This window comes from Sturnus vulgaris, chromosome 3 (genome assembly GCF_052056855.1).
Source record: "Sturnus vulgaris isolate bStuVul1 chromosome 3, bStuVul1.hap1, whole genome shotgun sequence".
In the NCBI taxonomy this organism is placed as follows: domain Eukaryota; kingdom Metazoa; phylum Chordata; class Aves; order Passeriformes; family Sturnidae; genus Sturnus; species Sturnus vulgaris.
Window position 1 is genome coordinate 95737771 of NC_142245.1, and position 22748 is coordinate 95760518.

Here is a 22748-nt window from a genome sequence, read left to right on the forward strand (position 1 = left end):
GCCTTGTCTTTTGTCTCTTGCTGCCTTCGAAACTTGTAATCTTTGTACTTGTAACCTGCTCGACCTTTTAGGAGTGAGATGGTTTTCAACAAAAGATGCTGTTATTCTTGGGGAGGTTGGACTCCTGGTGTCACTCTCTGTGTGTTGCAGACTTCACAGTGTTAAGTTTCTTGGGACTTTTGCTGTAGAATAGATGTGTTTGTGTTACTGAGATTTCTGTTTTGTGCTAAATGTTCAATCAGACATAAAACTTCAGAATCTGCTTAGAAAAGGCAAGATGGCAGAAGGAATACTTAAATACCAAAATCAGAATCTTTGTGCATTATTGCATTAACATCAGTTTTGACTTTTAAAAAATGAATTGCAAGCTAATGGCTATTTCACTTTTCAGGGACAAAGAGTAATACACTATTTCAGATCCAATTAAGTACTGACTTTGGAAAAAATATTTTTGATTCCTTTTATTAATGTTTTGACAAAGTAAATGGGGGAAAATTATGGGCACTGAGGGACAAAAGATCCTAAGTGTGGTTTGATGCACTAACCTCAAAGGTGAAAGTATTTAGCCATAATCTAGTGTTATTCCCTGCCAGAATGACCATTTTAAATATTCCAGTGAAAGTAAAATAACTCCTAAGATCGAGAGCAGGATGGTTTGTGCTTTCCCATTCATGACTATGTAGGAATTCAGCCTGTAGTTTCCTACTTATTAAGGCTAAGATTGAAAGGTCTTAAATCTTTATCTGTGAGCTGCTGGGATAACAAAGAAAATAAGAGGATATGTTTGTTTACCTTCACTAGACTTAGGACTCTTTCTGTAAAGTGATACTAAGTCAAAAACTTGTGTTAAATTCAGTTCACATTTTAAAAGTTTCAGCCTTGAGACAGATTTTCAGCAAGAAATCTAGTGATTTAATAATGAACCACCTCTACTAGGAGGAATAAGCTGGTTTTATTTTTATAATCAGTAGTTTTTTTATGGGAGAGGAGAAGGAGCACTATGGTATTTTATATAAATTTGTAGAAGCCCAGAATACAGAACAAGGATAGCCTTTGGGAAGGACAGTTGCACAGAACCATTATTTGGGTTCAAAAAGAAAGAGTGAATACAGGATTAAGACACAAATCATGTATCATGCAGATGACTAAGTGCTCACACATCCAAAATACCACTCATGAAAAATGTAATTTTGAATGGAAAAGATACAGAACTGACTTCTGTTTCTCCCTCCCCACCCCCACAGCTTGTTATATTTTAAGTAGTAAAGTTAAAGACTAAAAAAAAGTCTGCTATAGTATAGGTGTGTTTTCTGTCAGAGCATGGTGGCTTCTGCTAAATCTAGAGAAAACTTCTAGGGGATTAATTTATTTATATTAATTAATTAAATCATTAAATAAGTTGCTATTTCCCTTTTAGAAGGAGATTTTCTAGAAGGTTTTCGTATAGCCAGATTTTGGGTATCCTACTAGAGAAAGAAAGCTTCACAGTATTTTAAACTCCTGTGTTAAGTATTGGCCTGTGGTCTGGCCTGTGGAACCACAGTGAAGCACAGGGTTCCATCCACGTTTACTGTGGAGGAGCAGCTTTAGTGAATCCCACAGAAGTTTATCCCTTTAACAACAGGTTTTCTGCAGGCATGTATTGCATCCATTGAGACGTGGAACTTAGCCTTCAGTCATCATTGAAAGCAAATAAAAATACATATTTCTCCCCTGTTAAATACAGCTATGTTCTGGGATGGGATTTTGTACTTCTGCCATTCTTTCTTCTACACAGTTGGATGCTGAAGGCTCTGAAGTGTCAGTTTCCAGAATCTCAGCTCCTATAGTTCTCAGGGTGAGGAGGATTGTGTTTGGTTTTGGTTATACATTTTGTGGTTCAAACTGAGGATAGAATGGAAACTACAAATGCCATTATTAAGATAAAAGTGCCTGTGGTTCATTTTAGTAGGTTGGTCCTAGCTGGATGCTAGGCACTCACCAGAGCTTCTCTCTTGCTCCCCTCTGCAACTGGACAGGGGAGAGAAAATAAAACAAAAGGCTCATGGGTTGAGATAAGAACTGGGAGAGGTCACACACCAAATAGTGTACTGGGCAAAACAGATTCATGCTGGGGATTTTAACTGCAATTATTGCTAACAAATTCAGAGCAGGAGGATAAGAAGTAAATTAAGGCCTTAAAAACACCTTTCCCCCACTCTTCTTTCCCAGCTCTTCCTCCTCCCCCAGCAGTGCAGGGAGATGGGAAGGGGGGTTGTGGTCAGTTCATCACAAGTTCTTTCTCCTGCTCAGGTAGATGAGTCCTTCCCCTGTTCCAGCTTGGGGTCCCTCCTACAGGAGATAGCCCTCAATGAACTTCCCCAATGCGAGCCCATTCCACAAGCATCAGTCCTCTCCAATCTGCTGCAGTGTGGGTCACTCTGCCATGGGGTGCAATCCTTCAAGGACAGCCTGATCTAGCCTGGGTCCCCCACAGGGTCACAAGTCCTACCAGAAACCTGCTCCAGTGTGGGCTCCTTTCTCCACAGGTCTGCAGGTCCCTGCCAGGACCCTGCTCCAGCACGGGCCTCCCACAGGGTCACAGCCTCCTCTCAGCCATCACCTGCTCCAGCGTGGCCTCCTCCATGGGCTGCAGGTGCATCTCTGCATCCCTGTGGTTCTCCATGGGCTGCAGGGGCACAGCTGCCTCACCATGGTCTCACCATGGGCTGCAGGGGAATCTCAGCTCTGGTACCTGGAGCACCTCCTGCCCCTCCTGCACTGACCTTGGTGTCTGCAGAGTTGTTCTTATCACATGTTTTTACTCTGCTCTTCTGGGGCTGCAATTACAACTGTGCAATAACTTTTCCTTTTTCAGCTGTCTTATCCTATAGGTGTTACCATTTCTGCTTGGCCCAGCACATCATCCTGGAGCTGTCTGGCATTGCTGGACATGGAGGAAGCTTCTGGCAGCTGCTCCCAGAAGTCAGCCCTGTAGCCCCTCCACTACCAAAGCTTGGCCTTGCAAACCCAATATATGGATTTATAGATCACACATAAAAATTTTCTTCCTGTTTGAGTAATTTTACTGTGACAACTGGAATTAATATCTGATTTAAGGAAGAAACGGAAATGTGTGTCATGGTTTTTGGAGTAGCACTAACTCCTTAAAAATTCCACAATACTAAAATGATTTACTGGGTATTTTCTGATTAGACTGCCTTGCAGTATCATGAACAGATTACACGTTATTAAAAAACAAACAAAAAGCCCCTTCCCAAATCAAACTCAAACCCCAAACAAAAACCTCAGAATATCTGTTAGCCTACAAAAATATTCAGTTTTATAAAGCTGTAGAGAATTTGAGCAGCCTTGTAGTCTGGGCATTCTGTGGGTTTGAAACATCTCTCTGTCCTCATAAATCCAGGGTGTCCAAGTTACTGAACTCTGAAGTGAGTACATCTTCTACAAGTCAAATCTTTGTGGAAATAAGTTTAAGTGTGGATAAATGATAGTAGCTAACAGAAGGTAGTTTGTTTACCTGGATTCAGTGAATAGAAAGCAAACTGAGAACAACTTAATACCAAACACTTTATTACTTATGCTTGTTATTTACAGTATTTACATATTGCACGTTCGCTGGAATGTTTTATACATTATATAAAGTAAATTAATGGCAGCTTGTGTTTGTATACAAAATCCATGCTCCACTATCCCAAAAAGTATGCCTACTTGGAATTACTGTTCCTGTTTGTCATGCAATTTGTACTCCAGGGTACAATGTGACCCCAATGCAAGTCTGTTTTAACCAAACTTTTAAAAAATTGTATAAGCATGAAGGATATCAAGTGACCACAACTATGGTGGAGCAGATCTGTAGTAGTTCTAGATATACAAACAAACATTCCTTAAAACTGTAGAATTAAGCAATAGAACATGAATTTTCTTGGTGAAATATTTGTGTTTACATAATTTTTGGCAGCATTACACATCAATTGTAGTGTGTTTTTAAGTACGGAGCATTAAGTACTACTGGCAGTTATGCTACGGTAGAGAATGTCAATCTGCAAACTGTCGATGACATACAAAATGCATGTTAAAAGAATTATGGGAAGTAGTCTGTCAATCTGCAAAAATAAATCTCTTGTTCACAATGGAATTTGCTAAAAGGTAGTAAGTTCTATTTCCCTGTTGGTTTCCAAGGCACTTCTCTTGGTTCTTGGTGTTTCTTGTCATGGTAATAACATCTGGTGGATTAAAAGAAAGAAGAAAATTGCCTTTCATTATTTTTATATTCACAAACGTGTTTGAGAATGTGTTTATCATAGTGAAAATAGTAAATAAACTGGAGAATTCAGTAATAACTTTGGAAAGATCAGTGAATTTCAGATTTAGCTCAGTTCATATCAACCTGACTGCTATATTAATGCTTCCTTTTGTTAATCAAGGCCAAAATTCTGGAAAGCATCACTTTTTTTGATGGTTCATTTTTGGTAGACACACTAGGGAAATCCAGTTCTACCTATTAAAAATGTGCTTATAGTTAATCTGTTCCAATGACTGCATCTGTGAAGTCAAAAAGTGAATAAACCTCAGGAATAGCATTAACAGATTGCAAAATGCTGTCTAAATACCTTGGTGTCAGGAGCCATTGATGGCATGCCCATCTTAAGGATCTAGGAAGGATTTGATGTTTCATTGGCCCATTTGTGAAGAAACTTGGATTCATATAAACAAGAAACAAATAGAAGTAACTTACAGCCCCTGGAAAATGCCAACACTGAGCCACCACAAACTAAGCAGGAGCTTCAGTGGTTCAATTTGCTGCCTGTTCTATTAAGTCTTCCAGAAGAGTTTCTTAGAATGAAATCACCACCATGCCTATGACACTGATATCAAAATCACCAATACAAAATTACAGGTTTCCACATTGCTTATGTATGTATTTTGTCTCTATTCTAGAAATGTTGATTCAGAGGTTGAGCAGTGAAGGTTTTCATAACCCTACTCCCCCACACCTTTAAATATTTTAAGAAAATGTAGTGGAACTGCATATACACATATCTTAGAAGTCTATCCTCTTCTAGACAGGTGAGCACTGAATCCTGCAAGTCTGTCCACTCAGTTTCACCTGTTTCTATGCCTGTTGTTCTTGTTTAGAAGTAAAAAATGTACAGTGTCTTTTCAGTCAGCAGGAACTACACAGCTGAAAGATTCTTATATGCAAACAGACCCAGATGAAGCTTTGGTTTCTTACAGCCATCAAAAATTCAGGGGGGAGATAAAAAAAACAGTGGTAATCTGATACTAGAATTCTGCTGATGATATTTTTCACAGTTCAAACTTCCATACTGTCTGTCTGAACATAGGTAACTGTCTTCCCCATGATCAGTGCGAATTCTCTGATACTCTGAGCTTCTCTACATTTTCTACTGCTTAAGTACAATTTGTAATGGAATCATTTGTATGCAAAGTCAGTTGGACTTGACATAATCCATTGCAAATCAAGCTATTGGTGCATACAGAAATACTTGTTAGTAGTATTTAAACATTAAGTTTTGCAATTTTTGAAAGCTATTAGGAAATGTAATAATGTTACAGAAAATCTTAATGTAATCTAGGGTTTTTTTCTGGCTTTGCAGATAGGACAATTACTTTTATTTTTTTTTAATACCCTTCCTTAGAGGAGGAAACTGATGCAAATTTTCCTTGTCTTGCATTTTCATCTAGCTTATTTTCTGTATGTATGCTCCTACTCTATTTTATTTAAGATACGATGTTAAAAAGTGATGTTTAGAAGAAATTAACACGCTTTTGGTTTGATGAGTATGTGGTACAATCTACAAGTTAAACACTGAAAATGTAATAAAAACTTTTTTCATTACCAATGGGAATATGCAGCTCACTGGAGGTGAAAAACAGTTGTTAAGAATGTTCATTTTTATCTCATCTACACCTGCTTTTGTATGGGTAACCTAACAGTTTTGTATCAGCTAACTCACAGTTTTCTAAACCCCTGGCCTTTTCAGAAACCCTTGGGTAAACCCCAGATTTTTAGCACTGATAAATCTGTTTTACTTTTTTTTTTTTTTTTTTAATTTCATATAGTCTTGTTATATGCATCAGTCTAGGAATATTAGGCTGAAACTTAGCTAGCTGAAGGATGGTGGATAGTCTTAGTGGATATCCTGAATGCAATTTGACTACAGCCTCTGTTGAAAACATAGGTAACTATACAACTCCCCAGCCAACTGTGGTAACTTCTAAAAGCACCAAGGAAAGCGACTGTAAAGGCATATTGAAGCTTTCCAAATTTGATTCTGGTTATTACCTGTGCATTATGATAAACTCTGTAAGAAAAAGCTAATCTGTATGAGAAGAATTTAGTAGTTTAAATATCAATATAAACTTTAAAATACTGTGCCAGTAGGATTTTGTAGTAGAACTTCCCATGCTTACATTAAAACAATTATTTTCCTAAGTGTGCACATCCAGGAATTCTGCTGTAATGTGATCACAGAGATCCATGCACTGAAGACTGTGATGCTCTTAATGTTCCATCTGGTGCCAGCTACAGTTATCCCACAGCAAGGAAAACTATGAGTTGCTTTTTAATAAACCTGGACAGTGCTACAGTAGTAACCATGCACAGGTATGCCTTTTTAACTCAAAGCAGTAGTTCTGATAAAAGTCTTGTATTAGTTGACTTGAGAACCACTTCCTGGCACCAAGAAACGGTGAATGAATATACCCTGAGCAGCTGTATAAAACAGATCAAGCTATACTTTCTAGAAAACAGGTCTTCACTGAATAATACACAAATCCCTCATCTTAATTTCACCTTCACTTTTATGACATTCAAGTGTCTGACACTTCTTCAATGCACTCGGTGTTACTCAGAAAGCAGCAATCTACAAGAGAATGCAATTAAGGGCTGCTGTTTCCATTGTTACAAAATACTTGAAGCAAAATTCAAGTGCCCAAATATCTTGGTTTAAGAATAATTTGAAAAAATGGATATATAATATGGTGGATAGGAATGGGATATTTAGTGGAGTATTTCAGTTTTTTCTTCATATATTTTAAGTTTCCAACTTTATCTTGTATTTTCAGCATTTGTCACAAATTACTAGTATGGTCAGTACATCTTGAGGAGTTTACACAGATTTTTCTGAGTTCCAAAGGAAATTTCAGTTTTAAGCTAGTTAGGAATTTTGTGAAGAATACTTGACCTGTATGTACAAATATTAATTATTTGCATCTGCATCTTAAGGAAACAAGCAGCTGGTAGATTTTGTTAACGCACTTATAATAGATAAACCTCATTTTCTCTGCTTAGCCCAAGACTCCAACTGCTTGCACCAGTCTTGTATTTATTAGTGTGTGTCATTAGTTTTACTTTATTTGAAATAACTGTAGATGCTTTAGAAGTTTTTAAAACTCCATTAATATTTGTCAGTACAGAAATAAGAAGAAATCTTCAAAACAGAAGTATGTAATAATATGTGATAATGCAGTCCTTAGTCCCTGAACTACTCCTGACAGTGCAAGGAGTTTTCAAGGTAAGTTATGAGATCAGTGTTGGTGTCCAGCTAACACAGAAAGAACAGGAATGGAAAAGGGAGGGCACCAACAGCAGCACCTGCAGTTTTCAAACAGAAGCAGTAAAATCTGTATGGCTGTAGCCAAAGTGGCTGTGACAAATGCTGTCAAAGGGGTTTTCAGATTCATCACTGTTTGTCACAGGAACTGCTCATGATCTGAATTGTGGACTTTATTTAGGTGAAGACTTCAGGAATTGTGTTCCTGGCATCTCTTACCTACTGCAGATATGGACAACTTAACAGTTGTAGGATGGATCTGCACGGAGTGGAGCAAAGCAAGCATGGAATATGGGAACTATTAGGAAGCTGGCAAAAGAAAAAGGCTGAAGAACAGAACAAAAAAAAACCCAGAAGCATCAAGGACAGGACACTAGCATAGCTGTGTTGACCACGAGAAGGGATTACAGAATAAAATTAATTAGAGGTGGTGCTGGTGGCAGCCAGGGAGTACAGCCTGGATGGCTGACTGGAAAAAAAAAAAAAAAAGCATTACTGAGAGATCTGATAATGCAAATCTGCTGCTCTGGTTTCATTCACATTCATGCAATCTCAACAAGTTGAAGGGCTGTTACTGGGTATAGGATACATGAGAAAAAGTGAAGGCTTCATAAGACACATCATGCCATACATGTGCCCACTTAGGTATGTGTTGTGACACTAACATGTCTAACTCCTGTTTTCATATATTATTTTCTTGTTTGATCTTAGCTCTGAGTTTCAATGTCTTTTGTGCTTTGAAGTTGTACTACTCCAAAATGCACTATAAGTACAAATAAAAGTTATATTTTTTCTTCTCTCCAAATTGATCTCTAAACATGGATAGATGTCCACAGATCTGAAAAATCCAACAAAACTACCAGTTTGCCAAAGTACTAGTCCATCTATAGCCCAGCCCACTTATAAACCTGCAATGAAACAAAAATCAGATACTGAACAAAACAGGAAACCTAATTTGTTTCACAGGAATTGAACTGATGCATTGGAAAAGCCCTGAGGAGAAAAGAGGCTTAATCTTACAGAGACACCAGTGCATCTCCAGATGTATGTGGTAGAGGATAGTCTTCTATCTGCTAATCGAGGCTGCTTAAGGAGTCTACCACTACCGATTTGTGTCTGTGTGAATAAAGTAAGTGGACAGTTGTTATTGACATAGAAATGTGTTGAGCAAAGGATGTTTGAGAGATTACATTTTTGAATAGACTCCCATCTTGAGATATGAACTACTTTAGTTGCTATTCCTTCATATTACAAGTTCATTTTGACATGACAGGTTGTTAAGATACGGATACAATTTTCTAAAGAAAGGGAGAAAAGAATTTCACACTCTTGATATATCTGCTTATTGGTATTGGTAAAAACATTATTCACCCATTTGCAAAATTTAACAAATTATGTCTCATTTATCCAGACTGGATAGAGAGAATGACTTGAATAGCTCCATCAAGTTTTCCTGCAGTCATGTTTGTTTTAGATTAAATAATCCTAAATCCTGTAACTGTTCTTGTATACTGAGATTTCTAGACCTTTGGTCATCCACGTTGCTCTTCTTTGGACTCTTACAAGAAGAACCCATGTGTCTTCAAGTGCAGTGCCCTTAATTAAAGATATTCCAGTAACAGTAATTATGTCAAAAGTTTCATAAACAACGATTCTATTTATAAATTCCAGTATTGTTTTACTTTCTCCAAGTGTAACACTGCTGACTTGCTTAGTTTGCAGTCCATGACAAAATCAGTGTTTTCAACAGCACTATCTAACTATTCACCAAATTCCTGGTATTTCTGCAGTTGATTAATCCTACAGGACTTCATAATGCTGCTTGTTATCTGTTATCCTGTTTTTAGACTATTTGGCTTATTTTCCAAGATTATTTTTAATTTCAAGGTTGTACTGTATCATGGTTGATTGTCCTATAATACTGAAGTACATAAATACAGTATTCTATCACCCAAGTTATTAATGAAAATACTGAACAGTATCAAAACCATAATGACACTGTGTGACACTGGCCAGTACATTTTCCCAGTTTTGACAATGAAGCACTAACAACTTACTTATGTATCTTTTTCCAGTCATTTTTACATTTATCTTGATCTTATTTCCCCAGCTTCCTTGTGAGAGTGAAGTGCAAAACTGTCAATGCTTAAAATAAAATAAAATACTTAATAGTTATTACTTTCCTCACTGATTCCTTCCACAAGATGTCTATTTCATCACAGAGTTAAAGCATCTTGGCTTGACAGCATTTGTTACTGACAAATCTGCATGGTCATCATATCCCTTTATCCAAGATCACGTTTTGTCTTAGGTAAATGTTCAAGACAGAATGTAAATTAGTCCTTCTGTATTCTTATGTTACAGTTCTCTAAAATACAGATAGTTTGGGAGGACTTTTTGGTTTGGTTGATTGGCTTTTGTTTTCATTTTAGTGCATGATATTTCCTAAGTATTTGTGGGAAATAGAGGCCCATCTAGGCAAAGGAAGGAATTAACCTCTAGACATGAGAGGAGTACACAAGGAAATCCTAAAAAATCCAACGAGCTCGAAGTTAGTTTATCAATGCTACTATCAATACATTTTAACTGAATTACTATAAAAGCACGTACAACCTATCTGCATTTATAAATCTTTGATGTGTATAGCTATGTATATATTAACTCATACCATGAGTACTACTGAGTACAGCACAGATCTACAGCTGCACACATAAAAGACTGATGTTTGCTGCTGCCGATGCAGGCAATTGTGTACTAAGTAAACTCTTGAAAAATAAGCCACAGCTGTTGTGTTTTGTTCTGTAACAACAAATTCACTATCTGCTAACTGTATGCTGCTATAAATAATTCACAGATGATGCACATGGACATTTATGTAATGACTTCCAGTAGGGGGTACCCTTTCCTTAATGCCAAAATTTGCCAGATTAAGACAGTTACTTAAGTCCTCTGGGAGGGGAATACCTTATCTGAAGGAGAGTTGTTATACCCCATGAATTTTCATGTATGAAACACAACATCCACTGCTTTGCTATGCAGTGGAATGTCATTTCTGCTAAGAAAAAGCTTACCTTTATCCTTCCATGCACATAGGGCTTACTGCCAATCGAGTAAGAAGCCTGGCACATCTTTTATAGTCTGTATGAAAAAATAAAAAAAACATGACTAGATTACCAAAGTAATAAAATTTGCCTTTAAAAATCAGAATTGTTTTCAGTATGCATATTAGTGTCATAGCAAAGTTCAATGAATACTTTAGATTGCAACAGAATAAAAATCAACTCTTTTGACTTAAAAGAGGAATGTGTAAAAATTGGGTAATAACTAAAAGCCATGTCTAATGGCACGTGTAACTATGCAACTGACTTCTGCATATGTTCTGTCTGTAAACAAACAGCATGAATGTGCTTGGACGCTCTCCAAGTGTATGTATAAAAATTTATACATCTGTGCCTGTGCTTCCGTGTGGGATCTAAACATGTAACTGTAATATTTCCATATTAGAGAAAGGATAAATAGTGCTCATCCACCTTGAAATCCAGCCCTCAATGAGCAAGTCTGTCAACTTAATATTAAGTAATGCCACTCTCCAATAGATTTTCTTCCTGCGAAAGCTGTTAAATTAGACAAATAAACCTTCTAGTCATACAAATCTTAAGTCTAACTCAAGTAGATGACCATATCATAAACATTCATAAGAGTATCAAGTTTCATCTTAAAACTAGTAAAATTGATTTTCCCACAGAAGTCCTATTGTTAGTTGTTCATTTTTTAGGTACCTTCAGCTTTTTGATGCATTCATAGTAAGACACAGAACCAATGCAAAACTTAAGAAATTGTTTAGAAGGTTGGGGTTTTTTTCATTTACATGAAAAACTGAAAGCAAATATTGTGAAAGTTGGTTGTGGACAGATAGGAAAGAAATTATTTTTCAGGTACCAATGCTACTACACTAGAAGGCACTAGAAGTACTACAAAGTACCAGAAGGTAAGCCAACACAATGCTTTTGTATTGGCTACCACACCACAGCATCAGAGACACTTTTACTTTCTTTGCTGTTTGGCCTTCAGATTTCTACACAGAACCAACAGTATAATTTGAAGTCAGGATATAATCAAAAAGTAACATCGTTCTGTGCATGAAGAGTTAAAGCAGGCTGTTCATCTCATTTTCCTAAAAGAAAGTTACATTAAAGAGATGCTACTTAATCCAGCCCAGTAAGTGATGTTCACTTTTTTTAGGCATTATTTCATTAATGAGTAACTACATCTAATGTTTTCTGGAGATGAAATGTTAACAAACCCCAACTCACAGCATAGTTATGGTATAATTGCCACTCATACAAATTATCCTCCATTATCCAGACATTATGTTGGAGGATATGTCACCTGTCAGGAGGAAAAGGCTAATTTACAGCCTTTAAGGCCAACTAGTTTTTAGCTTCACAGCTTGGAGTACTCGTTAGTGCTGAGCCAAATGATGTTTGCGCTATGATCCTTATGAAGAAGGTTATATGACTGTTGCTTGTTCAGAACAGACAAGTTATGAACAACTTACATCTCCATCCATGTAAACAGAGTGTGATCTGGTTACCTGTCATCTAAAAAACCTTGTCTTTCCAAGGAATTCCTAATCTGAAGCCTTACAAATCGAGAAAATGTCCACAATTCTTACCAAATATGCCTTTAAAATGCACTGGGCTGACATATTTATTAATACTTGAAACTTGGAATCTGTAACTCTTGTTTCTATTCTCAGCTCTGCTACTGACCCAACTGGTTGACCTCAGACAAGTAAAATAAAGTGTGCTTCCATTCTGAAAAGCCTGTACTAAAATAGCATCTGCTTACTCAACAGGTCCACCTCAGTATGAATCTGGAGTCACATCTACTGACTATCTGATAAATGTCAGTGTTTGATTCTTATTTAATTCTCGCTACTGTCAACAGTGATGAGGTATCATAAGCTGCATTTGCTTAGTTGTGTCTTAGTTGTGTCCATCTGCACTTATATTTTTTTTAAGCTAAGAACGTATCCTTTTATAATTCACTGAAGAAAAATGTTGCAAAGATTCATTGTCAGCATCACTGGTAGATTGGTAGCTGAACAGTCAAAATAGTAAATGTCTATAAAATGTGTCCTACATAAATAATCAATGAAAAGTAAATAACTCCACGTGGATTTGTGATCCTATATTGAATTTACAGCACTGGATATTAAAGATAAGGTATTTGTGAGAGGAGTCATGTTCCTATGAAAAGCAAACACTTGGTTTGGAACCCATGACGTAAATACACACAATACGTACCTATGGATGCAGTGTTTACAGCCATACTACACAGTGTATTTGCAATGAGAGAGTTTTATTTCCATTTTCCTCTCTGTAATGCTAAAGCTGTTCTAGCAATACTGTAGAGAATACTTAGTACATTTTAGAGCAGTCCAACTTTTTCTTTGCAGGCAATGCATTCTGACATTGTATCACTACTGATACTTGATAGAGCTAATAAATTTTAGAGTTTCCTCTTGTTTTAGGGAAGTGTCTGCTTCTATTACTTACATGCTGGGATGGTGCAGTCCCTTGTATTGTGATAAAGCCGATGGAAGTGTTTGCTACATTTTGGGCTAAAGTAGAGTGGACCTGAAATATATAAAAAATAAAAAGTTATGAATCAGCAGAGCTCACATTGTATCTTACAATATGCATGTGAAGTATGGATAACAATGCAAAATTAAAACCTACCTGTTAAATGCTTCAAGAACTTGTCTTTCATCCTCAGATCTCTGGGAACTATTTCTGTTGGACAGAAAAAAGAACAGTTACTCTGCTGCACTGGACCTATGCTTGCCAAGCATAGTATGAGGACAAGGAATATTCTGTCCATCAACATCACCAGCGCATCTTGGCAGGTGCACGGAGGTCGAAAGTCCTTTGCATACAGTAGGCCAAATTGCAAGCATTCACTTTACTTAGGGAGACCTTGTAAAATTCTCTGTAAAACACAGTACTGATGGAACAGTGTCTGTTAGGTGTGAAATCATTAATGATGATGGTTATTACCTAAGAGTCAGGTTTTAGCTCTCTATGGGCTATATTATCAAATTTACCTAGATTTAAATTCTTTCCTATTACATGAGTGGTAAAGACCCAAAAATATATTCATGTTTGGGGTTGTGTCTTCTAATCCTCTTATGCAAATGTAACCACTATTCTGTCCCAGGTATGTCTGTAGAAGCACTGTTCTACTGTAATTGTGAAACTGGATTGATCTACTTACAGGAATCTTCCCTCCCTCCCTCCCTCCTCCCCAGCAGTAAATAAAATTCACAGGAAATGATTCCAAGCAAATTGCTCTCTTCTGGCTCCCTATGTTTGTGGTTTACCGCCTTGTGTTTTGTGTTCAGCAGATGGCAAAATGAAACTGGTTTACTGAAATCCATTTTAGCCCTAACCCCTGCTTGTGACTTCCTGATTTACAGCTATCTTTGATTGCTTTCCGTTACAAACTCTATGCTGATAGCTTAGTGCTGATTGTGTATGATATGCTATATGGTGCTTTATTTACTTGACCATGAATGCTTGAGCAGCCTTTCTCATTCCCCTGGCACCTCTTATCAGATATAAAGCAGAGAGCATTTCCATCCAGATCCGATTCACTTGTGAATTTAGACACTTCTCGAAAGTCATTCTTCATTTACTTCTAACTTTAGTCAGTGTAAGTAAAATTGACCTTATCCTATTTGACCTAATTATGTCATGAAGAGCATTAAAAACACACATGCTTCACTCAGAAATTTCCCATGGGACAAGCTCACTAGGAAAGTGATGCCAAAACTGAAATGAAAGACTCTAACTAGTAGTTCCTTTTCAGAGTTGCTGGGAAAAACTCCATTATAATAACAGAATGAAAAATCCTGTTTCAGAATCAGTAGCAACACTACCACTAATCTGTTCTGAAGCAGGATTATTAATTTTGTAGATAACTGTTCCACACAAGCCAGATGTTTGGCACCAACAGGGTGACCAAAAACTATGCCCATGTTCCAAGATGAGATTTAGAGTTGGGCAGGACACGGTCTGGCCTCTTTGACTCTTCGACATATGTAAAACAAAATGTTCTCTCCTGTGTTGACCTTAAGTAGAACGAAATTGTCTTCCACTGTGCATTCATTAATCAACCAAATGAAGAAGCAACATCTTCATGACAGCCACTAATAAATGCAAATTATGAGGATATTTGAGTATGAATGAGAATGACAAAAAGGTACAATGAAGTTTTACGAGATCAATAAAGACAAAATAAATAGCATACTATCAAAATGAAAGCCAGTTTGGGAAAAGGTGAGTAGATAATTGCTGGAGGGGTCAGATGGGCAGCAGTAACGCTGTAGGGGCTTGGGAGTGACAGGGAACACTAAATTAGACATGGCAGCAGGAGAAACTAAATCAAGTTTCAACTGGATGCACAGAAGTACATCACCAACTAAGCAGGTTAGAGAAGAGCCAGTCAAACGAGCAGAAGGATGACTGCAGGAGTGTCCCAAACTGGTCACAGCCTGCACAGTAACAGAGGAGTACAGTCTCAGTTCCTTAGTATTTCAAAGGTGCTACCTCTGGAGTACAAAAGGAACTAACAAGCAGGGTGAACAGTTCAGTGAGGCTGAGATGCAGGGAAGACTTCTATATGTAAGGTCTTCAAGGACATGCTACAGTCCTGCAGGAGAATTCTTGCTAAGGTCATTTCCAAGAAACACTTAAACCAAGCACATGATAATAAATGGTAACCTTCCAGGAAAAAGCGTTTTCATCCCTTGTTTCTTTGATCTCAGCCCATTTCAGTCTTTTCCCATATTATTAGGTTTTATTCAAAGCCACAGGAAGTTGGACTATCAGCTGAGTACATTATCCAGAGAGTAAAAGACTCTGAGAGATGAATGGAGGTTTTCTATTCCAAATTTGCCATCTGTGTCTGTTTCTGATACCAAAGGGAATCTGCAGGTATTTTGAGTGGTGAACTCTTAATACAAAATTAGTAATCTGATGAACTATCTCATTCACCGAGGCACCCTAGGGAAAAAAAAAAGGACTGTGACTTACCAACTCTCTGCTCGTCCTGGTATCCTCCGTAGTCAGCCACTTCCCTTCGATCCAAGTTATAGTCATGCTTGGAGAAGTACTGCATCCCACTGTCCTTCTCCATGTGGTACCTTTTCAGTTCCTGAATGATCTCCATGATGAGATTTAAGAGACTTTGTTTGTCCTTCAAATCTGTGGAGTCCGTTTTTTCTTTGCAGTATCCTGCTGAGAGCATTAAAAGTACCAGCCCCAGCAGCCCAGAAGACCTCAATCCACTCATTGCAGTCCGACCTGAAGAGTGCATGAGGGGATGAAGAGGAAGGATCCGCTGCTATGTGAGATCTCTTGTTTCACTGGAAGAGAAAACTGGGGGTGGGTCGAAGGTAGGGAGACTCGTAGGGGTGGAATGGGAAACATTAGCGGAGGAAAGAGCGGGGAGCACTTGGCAGGTTACACAAGGCGGGGCACAGACCGCTCAGGGCTGCGGGGGCTGAAGGAGCGGGACGGGGCGGGGGGTCCGGGGCTCCGCCGCTGTCCCCGTGCCCCAGAGCGCCGGCCCCGGGCAGAGCCGCCCCAGCGCTGCGGGCGGCGCCCGCACGGCCTCGCCGCAGCCGGAGCAGAGCCCCGGAGCGGGGCCAGGCTGGGGATGTCCCGGCGGAGCAGATCCCCGCCCTGCCGCGGAGCGGAGGAGCACGGGCGAGGGGCGACAACTTTCCCCGAAGTTTCTGCCGGAGACCCGCGGCGGCTGTGCCCACCCTCGCTGCGGGGCTCAGCGCCCGGGCTGCGGGCAAGAGCGGCAGGACGGGAGGTGCGCGCCTAGGGGGCACCCGGCCGGGGCAGGGGAACAGCACCGCCAGTTTCCCCTTTTTCTTCGCTCCCCTTCCCCGCAGGAGCAGCCCGGAGCGGCGGCCAGCATCGTCCCGGTGCCGCTCGCCTTCGGGCGACTGACCGCCCGTGGCACACAGCCGCTCCGTGCCCTGCCAACTCTGGCGGGGTCCAGCGGCGGCCGCTCCCGCCCGCGGGCTGTCACAGGTCCCGCCGCACGCAGCGCTCCGGCCCGGCGCGGCGGGAGGGATGGGGGCGTGGGGAGGGAGACAGAAGGAAAAGAGGTTGCTGGCGCTCTCCGGCCGCTTTACCTGTGTCTCTGTCCCAGAAGCCGAGGTGTCTTCACCCCAGGAGCCGCTCCCCGGACGGCAGCAGCCCGCGAACGGCAGGGAGTCCGAGTATTCCGCGGCTGGCCCGCCCGCTACCCTCCCGTCCCTGAGCTCCCGCCGTATCCACAAACTACTCCATCGCCGCCAGCCCCAGCGCAGCCGCTTATATAGGCTATAGGATGGACATGAGACGGCAGATAGTATCGACTTGGAAGTGGGTGGAAAACAATAAAAGTCCACTTGGCAACCTCGGGAGCGTCGCTGCTTGCACAAGCCCCCCCTTCCCGCCCTCTCTCCCCTCCCGCCCGGTCCCCCCCGTCCCTCCCCCTGCTCGGTTCTCCCGGGCAGGGCTCAGTCACTCCTTCGCTGCTCTCCGACGTAAGGAGACGGTCCCAAGTGTGTGTGTTTGGAGTGGGAGGGGGCGGCGGCGGGAAGATGGGGACGGGGGGGGCGCGCATCGCCCGAGCCCTTAATTAGAACCGCGCTGAGGAGCCACTGAAATATTGATGTCCCTGGCGCAGCTCTCGTCAGGCGGGTCCCCGGCCCGCGGCCGCAGCCCCGCGGGGGGCGGGCGGGGAAGCCGCCTGTTTACCGGGAACTCCGGGCCCGGCTGCGGCGGGGAAGGGGAGGTGTTGGGGCGGGGGCGAGCTGCCGGGGAAGGGGAAGGCTATTTCTGCTCCCGCCCGCCGGGAAGCCCGCGGAGAGGCGGCTGGAGTGGGTCTGGCTGGAGGGAGGGAGCGGGCGTGCAGCCTCTCTCGCAGATTCTTGGCACGGGCGGTCCCGGGTGGCCAGGCGGCTTCCTGGGCTCCCGGCGCGGCGCTGCCTGGAAGCGCTCCCAGCGGGGCCGGGAGAGAAGGAGAAGGAGGAGGACGACGAAGGCAGTGCCATCGGCGGGAGCGCCCTGTCCGCTCCCGCAGCTGCCGGCCCCTCGGTAGAGGTGACAGCCTGAGCTAAGGGCACTGAAGCGCGAGGAAGTCTGCGGAGAGCGCCGAGCCCCTTCCAACGAGAGCCCTTCCGCAGAGCACACGCGGGCTGCCGCCCTCCCCGCGTAGCCCCTCGGGGCGCGGCGGGGGGAGCCTCCTGAAACCCGACCCGGCGGAGCTCGGGGTGTTCTTCCCTGGCTCCCTCCCCGTGTGGGTGAACCTGTCCCTCGGCCCCGCTGCCGCGCGCGCTCCCCGACCCCCGGAGCGCCTCTCCGGGGGCCGCGCGCCGCGGGAACAGCGACCCCCGGCGGCCGCAGCCCAGCGCGCTCCCGGCGCTGCCGCCTCCCGCCGCCAGGCGGCGCTGAGCGCCCCGCGGCCCCGAGCGCTGGGGCCCGGCCCGGCCCGCGCGGCTCCCTGAGGTGAGGCTTGGCGGCCGCAGTCACCTCCCGCATCGCTCTGTGCCCCTGCGCTCCCCCGCCAATTCTTCATCTCCATCGATTTCTCTTCGAAACCAACGTATGAATGGCACATGTCTAACTGCAAAGATCTCAGCCTGTCCTGTCACAGTGAAGGTACAAAAAGATAAAATATACACACCACATGATGAAGAAAGAGACCCAGAGGCAAGACTGGGCAAGACTGTTTTGTCAGGTTTCCAGAATCCTTCCTCCTCTTGGCTTCATGGTTTGTTTTCAGTCACCTGAAGACTAAGGGGGGAAAAAAGAAATTGAACAATCAGTTCAACAGTGAGAAAGAATGTCCCTTTGCATGACATAACTTGGTATGGCTGTATTTACATGTTAGTCATTCCAAATATTGACACATTGAGGTCACCAATTGGAGACAGGGAAAATGGAAAACGAGGCATGCAGAATACAGCATGTATTCTGTTCCTAAGATTACATTGCAAGTACTCCTTCACCTGAAGTAATCTCTTTGGAAAAGAGTAGAAGCAACTGCATAACTGAAAGAGGATTTCACATAACACCTGGATGGATTGTCCCCTTCCTTAGAGCTACAATTTCCATGTCGTTTTTGGTCACCATCATATAAGAAAAGAGCAGCCTGTGTTTTGAGTACACACTAAGTTGGGAATGCTAGGCTTCTACTCTCGGATGTACCCTGACATGCCTGTTAGCTCTGCAATGGAGACCAGCTCTCAAGGAACAACCAGCAAATAGTTGAATAATATGGTTTATGTAGCAGTCTTCCTTTTGGAAAGACAGTGGACATTAATGCAAAAACTGCATTAATCCCTCTTATGAGATAACTCTACCATGACTCTGAGAATGGGATAGCTGGAACTGCCCTAAGACACACCAAGGACAAGTTAATGTCATAAACAGTTGAATTCCAATGCTGAGGAGAACTCCTTTTAAATTTACTAATATAAAAATAGACCCGAAGTACAATGAAGGTATTAGCTGAGATATGAGGTAGATGAAAAATTTGTTGTCCTTTTATGCATGCAGACTCTGAGGCATGGGTCTATTCTGATTTGTTTACATTGAATTATACAAAGATATATAATAGCTCCCATGACTGCAATATAATTAAATAGGAATTTCCACTGATAGGTTTAGGATGGTAATTTAATATTCCAACAGGTTATATTTTCTTAAGTATATTTTCTTAGGGCTCCACCTAAGCTAGCCATCTAGATGATTACTGCCTATATGTTACCAAGCTCCTACTCTGCATATATATTGTCAAAACTACAATCCCCCAGCCTTCCATTCACCCTCAGCGTGACTCTTGAGGCTCCTAAAGTGAGTAGGTGCACTGTTTGCCATGGCTGCTCACAGGTTCTTGGACTTCTTCCCTGGATGCCGGGAAGCGCCTGACTCTTGTCAGCACTAAACAGCCAGGATGGTGAAGAAAGCATTCTTCCAGGAATTACAAGATGTAAGTTTTAATCCCTTCAGGCAGAGATGAAAGATGAACACACCTTCCCTGCCAGGACAAAAACCTGCTTGCTTTCCTTGAAAGAAGGTGGAGAGGGACATACGAAACTCAGTCTCAAAAAGCAAGAAGTACCTGAGAGAGCAGATCCCTACAGTTAATGCTATGCAATTAGTTTGGGGTTTTTTTTTGCTTGTCCTAGAGGAGTGGTTTTCATTTAAAAGTGATGGGATGTTTTTTGTCTTATTTTTACAGGACATGAAGTCAGTTAACTCTTCAATCAACAATTCTAACAATCAAAATCTATGTGTAGATTGATCTACAATGTTATTGAAAATGCCCTGTCCTTAAACTAAACGCTGTGATCCTGAGGATAAAGACCTCAGGAAGCAAGAATGCAAAATTGAGATCAAATGCAACATTTGGTGGATAGTTTTAGCCGGTGTACTCTTCCCTGTTCCCTTGGTTATGAAACAAAGGCACTACATTTGGGATTCAGAACAAATGCCAGGCAGAATTTCTAGTTTTGTTAAATAACACACATTAGTCACTGTTTTCACCAATTCCATTCTAGTGTTCCATTCTAGTATACTGTGCTAAGATAGAAAGATATCTTGACTTCCTTTGCTTACATGGTATACATGAAAACAAGAAAATGTGTTCTCTTTGGTTCTGTTGTCTAAGACTGGTGAAATTTTCATGCTAAGAGCTCTACAGTTTTAAGCATGCTCTTGTTTCAGCTGATTATAACAGACATAAGAGTTCCTATCTATATTTAATAAAAGCAAGTGCAACATTTTCTGAAGTAATTGCAGAGCAGAGTTGATTGTCTAAATCAGGCTCATAACCAATACATGAACTGAGTGTATGCTTAGAAGAAAATTCCAATGGACATTTATACTACTAGATTAAAGAAATACTTCTTGCATTGCTCTTTATTGACCTCAGAACCTCAAAAAATATTTTGAAATACATTTTTTCTCTTAAATATCACATCAACTTACAAAACTCTTAGTTTAAAAACCAGACTTTTCACTCCTCACGAAAGAAAAGCAGTATTTAATCTTCAGGTTACACACCAATCCCAATAGAGGTTAGTATTATGGATGACATGGGCTGGTAATTCTGCTGGGTTGAGTAGTTATCAGTTGGTTGACATGGCAATTCAACTCACAAAATGTTGACCACACACATGGAATCTGCATGTGTGATAGTTACTTTTAAAATCTGTATAGAAAAATGCACACACTGCATCCAACAGATGATACTTTCCAAAATCTCTGTTCCAAGTTAATGAAAATGCAGAATGTTTTCAATATAATGTATTGTATATAAGTATAAAATAATATTTATGCACCTGGCTCAGTCATCTCTGTGAGCCTCCAACTCTCAGAGGCAATGGCCAATGACAGCTGCTGGGGAGACTAAAGATGAGGCAGTAAGAATTCCAATAGCACTGAAATCAGCCACAGAACATATATAACTAGAACAAAAACTTCAACAGATGTTAGGGGTATTAAAGCCAATTGAGCATTTTAAGGGCTTTCCCCACTTCCTACCTGATGCAAATGCCAACAAGATTAAAATCCCATTAATCATCACTGCAACCAAAACTGAAGAACTTTGATACAGTTCCCAAATGTTTCATCAGAGCTGCAGCCAGGGCTGGCCTGATGTTTGGTCGTAAGTTGGAAAAAGAAACCACAACAAAAATTCCCAACTAGATTTTTGGCTAGAACTTTTCTCTGCCTGTAAATTCAAGGCTAAAGACAGCTCTGAGTTGGCAAATGCATCAGTTATAGAGCCAGTTTTAAAGTTATGTCCAATCAGCTTTGCAGTGCTGCATCAGGGAAACAGTGCTGCATCAACACAAAGTTCATTTGGGAATCCTACTGAACCAGCAGGAGGAAATGTAAGTCTTTAGAGGATAGTCTCACTTTTTAGATGCTTTTCATGGTATTCAGGGTACCCCCTGAAATCTCCAGAGACCATCCCTATCAATTATTCTGTATTTAGGTTTTCCGAGGTACTTTCTTTTAGACAGTAAAGATAAATGCCCCAGTGAAGCAAGTCAAATCTCTCCAACTGTAGACTGTTGCCTACAGGAATACACTAACATAGACCAGACCCCCTTTTAAGCAGGTAAGTGAGGGTTAGGGGTTAATGCCATTTTATGAAACTACCTTCTGTAGCTACTGTGCAGCTCTGAGCCTGCTACATGTGGGTTCACTGTGGACTCTTATCTGTTCACTTAGAGTTAGCTGCAGCTAAACTCTGCAGAACTCTGCAGTTCGCTGCAGAAACTCTTTCTACATCAAATTAAGATTACAAGTAAAAGCCCTAGCTGATGTCTCATTAGCTGATAGAATGCATTACATTTTCTGGCCTACTCTGGTCTTTCTGTGCCAAAGAAAAGAGGATAGCTTCAGTGTACGTAAGAACTTAGTAATTTTAGAAGCAGAGTAGCTTTGTCCTTCATCACAGCCATGGTTCTCAGCTCGAAGAGACAAGTGGATCACATGTGTTTTTTAGAGCCATGGCTGATAAATGATGACATGTTTTGATAGTGTACTCTAAATCTGAGAATTTTTATCTCACATTGTCTTTGCACCACTTCTTAAAAAATTTATGCTGAAAAACAAATGCCATCTCAGGCAACATAAGGATATCCCATATGACTCACCATCAGCATATGAATGCTTAGCACAAACACTGAGAACTATAAAAAGCTGAGGTACTTGTTTCCTTCTGCAGGTCATCAGTAGGCAGGCACGCTGCTGGTTTAGTAAGAAGGCCTCATGACTATCCAGTGGAGAACTGGATGAATTCTTACAGATCAGATGTAAAGGAGGAGGCCTGTTGGCCAGACTATATTCCAGAGACCTCTTGTAGGCAAGCACACCCTTGGAAAATCACATGCCTACAAAAGCTGCTGAGGAAGGAAGTGGGGGTTAAACCCCTTCCAGGCAGCTGTTTTTCAGGACATAAACAGTTCTACAACTACAGTGGAGCACTGAGCCCCCTACACATGTCTACTGTTGACCAGAGGTTTTCTTCTTCCTGAAACCATCACCACCATCCCAAACTGTACCCAGTCAGCCTCCCGGTGAC

General features: G+C 41.3%; 1 protein-coding gene across 2 annotated transcripts; it reads right to left on the bottom strand.

The window, feature by feature from the left end:
- Nucleotides 1–3556: 3556 nt before the first annotated feature.
- On the bottom strand, nucleotides 3557–17083 carry ALKAL2 (ALK and LTK ligand 2). Of its 2 annotated transcripts, none has more exons than XM_088162348.1 (6): nucleotides 16795–17083; nucleotides 15680–16011; nucleotides 13325–13378; nucleotides 13142–13222; nucleotides 10652–10718; nucleotides 3557–4226 (listed from the first exon to the last, which is right to left on the bottom strand). In XM_088162348.1, exons 2-5 carry the CDS (start codon nucleotides 15960–15962, stop codon nucleotides 10654–10656), a joined length of 483 nt encoding a protein of 160 aa, XP_088018474.1. In that variant the 5' UTR covers nucleotides 15963–16011; nucleotides 16795–17083; the 3' UTR covers nucleotides 3557–4226; nucleotides 10652–10653. The 2 variants fall into 2 exon arrangements, with proteins under 2 accessions (XP_088018474.1, XP_014725027.2); XM_014869541.2 differs by having other exon boundaries at nucleotides 15680–16024; nucleotides 16795–17042.
- Nucleotides 17084–22748: the final 5665 nt, after the last annotated feature.

Coding starts and splice junctions, on each gene's coding strand:
- ALKAL2 (XM_088162348.1), bottom strand. CDS start 15,962: ATGCACTCTTCAGGTCGGACTGCAATGAGTGGATTGAGGTCTTCTGGG. Junction 13,379..15,679: donor CCAGGACGAGCAGAGAGTTG/GTAAGTCACAGT, acceptor TCTGTCCAACAG/AAATAGTTCCCAGAGATCTG. Junction 13,223..13,324: donor GTTCTTGAAGCATTTAACAG/GTAGGTTTTAAT, acceptor TATATATTTCAG/GTCCACTCTACTTTAGCCCA.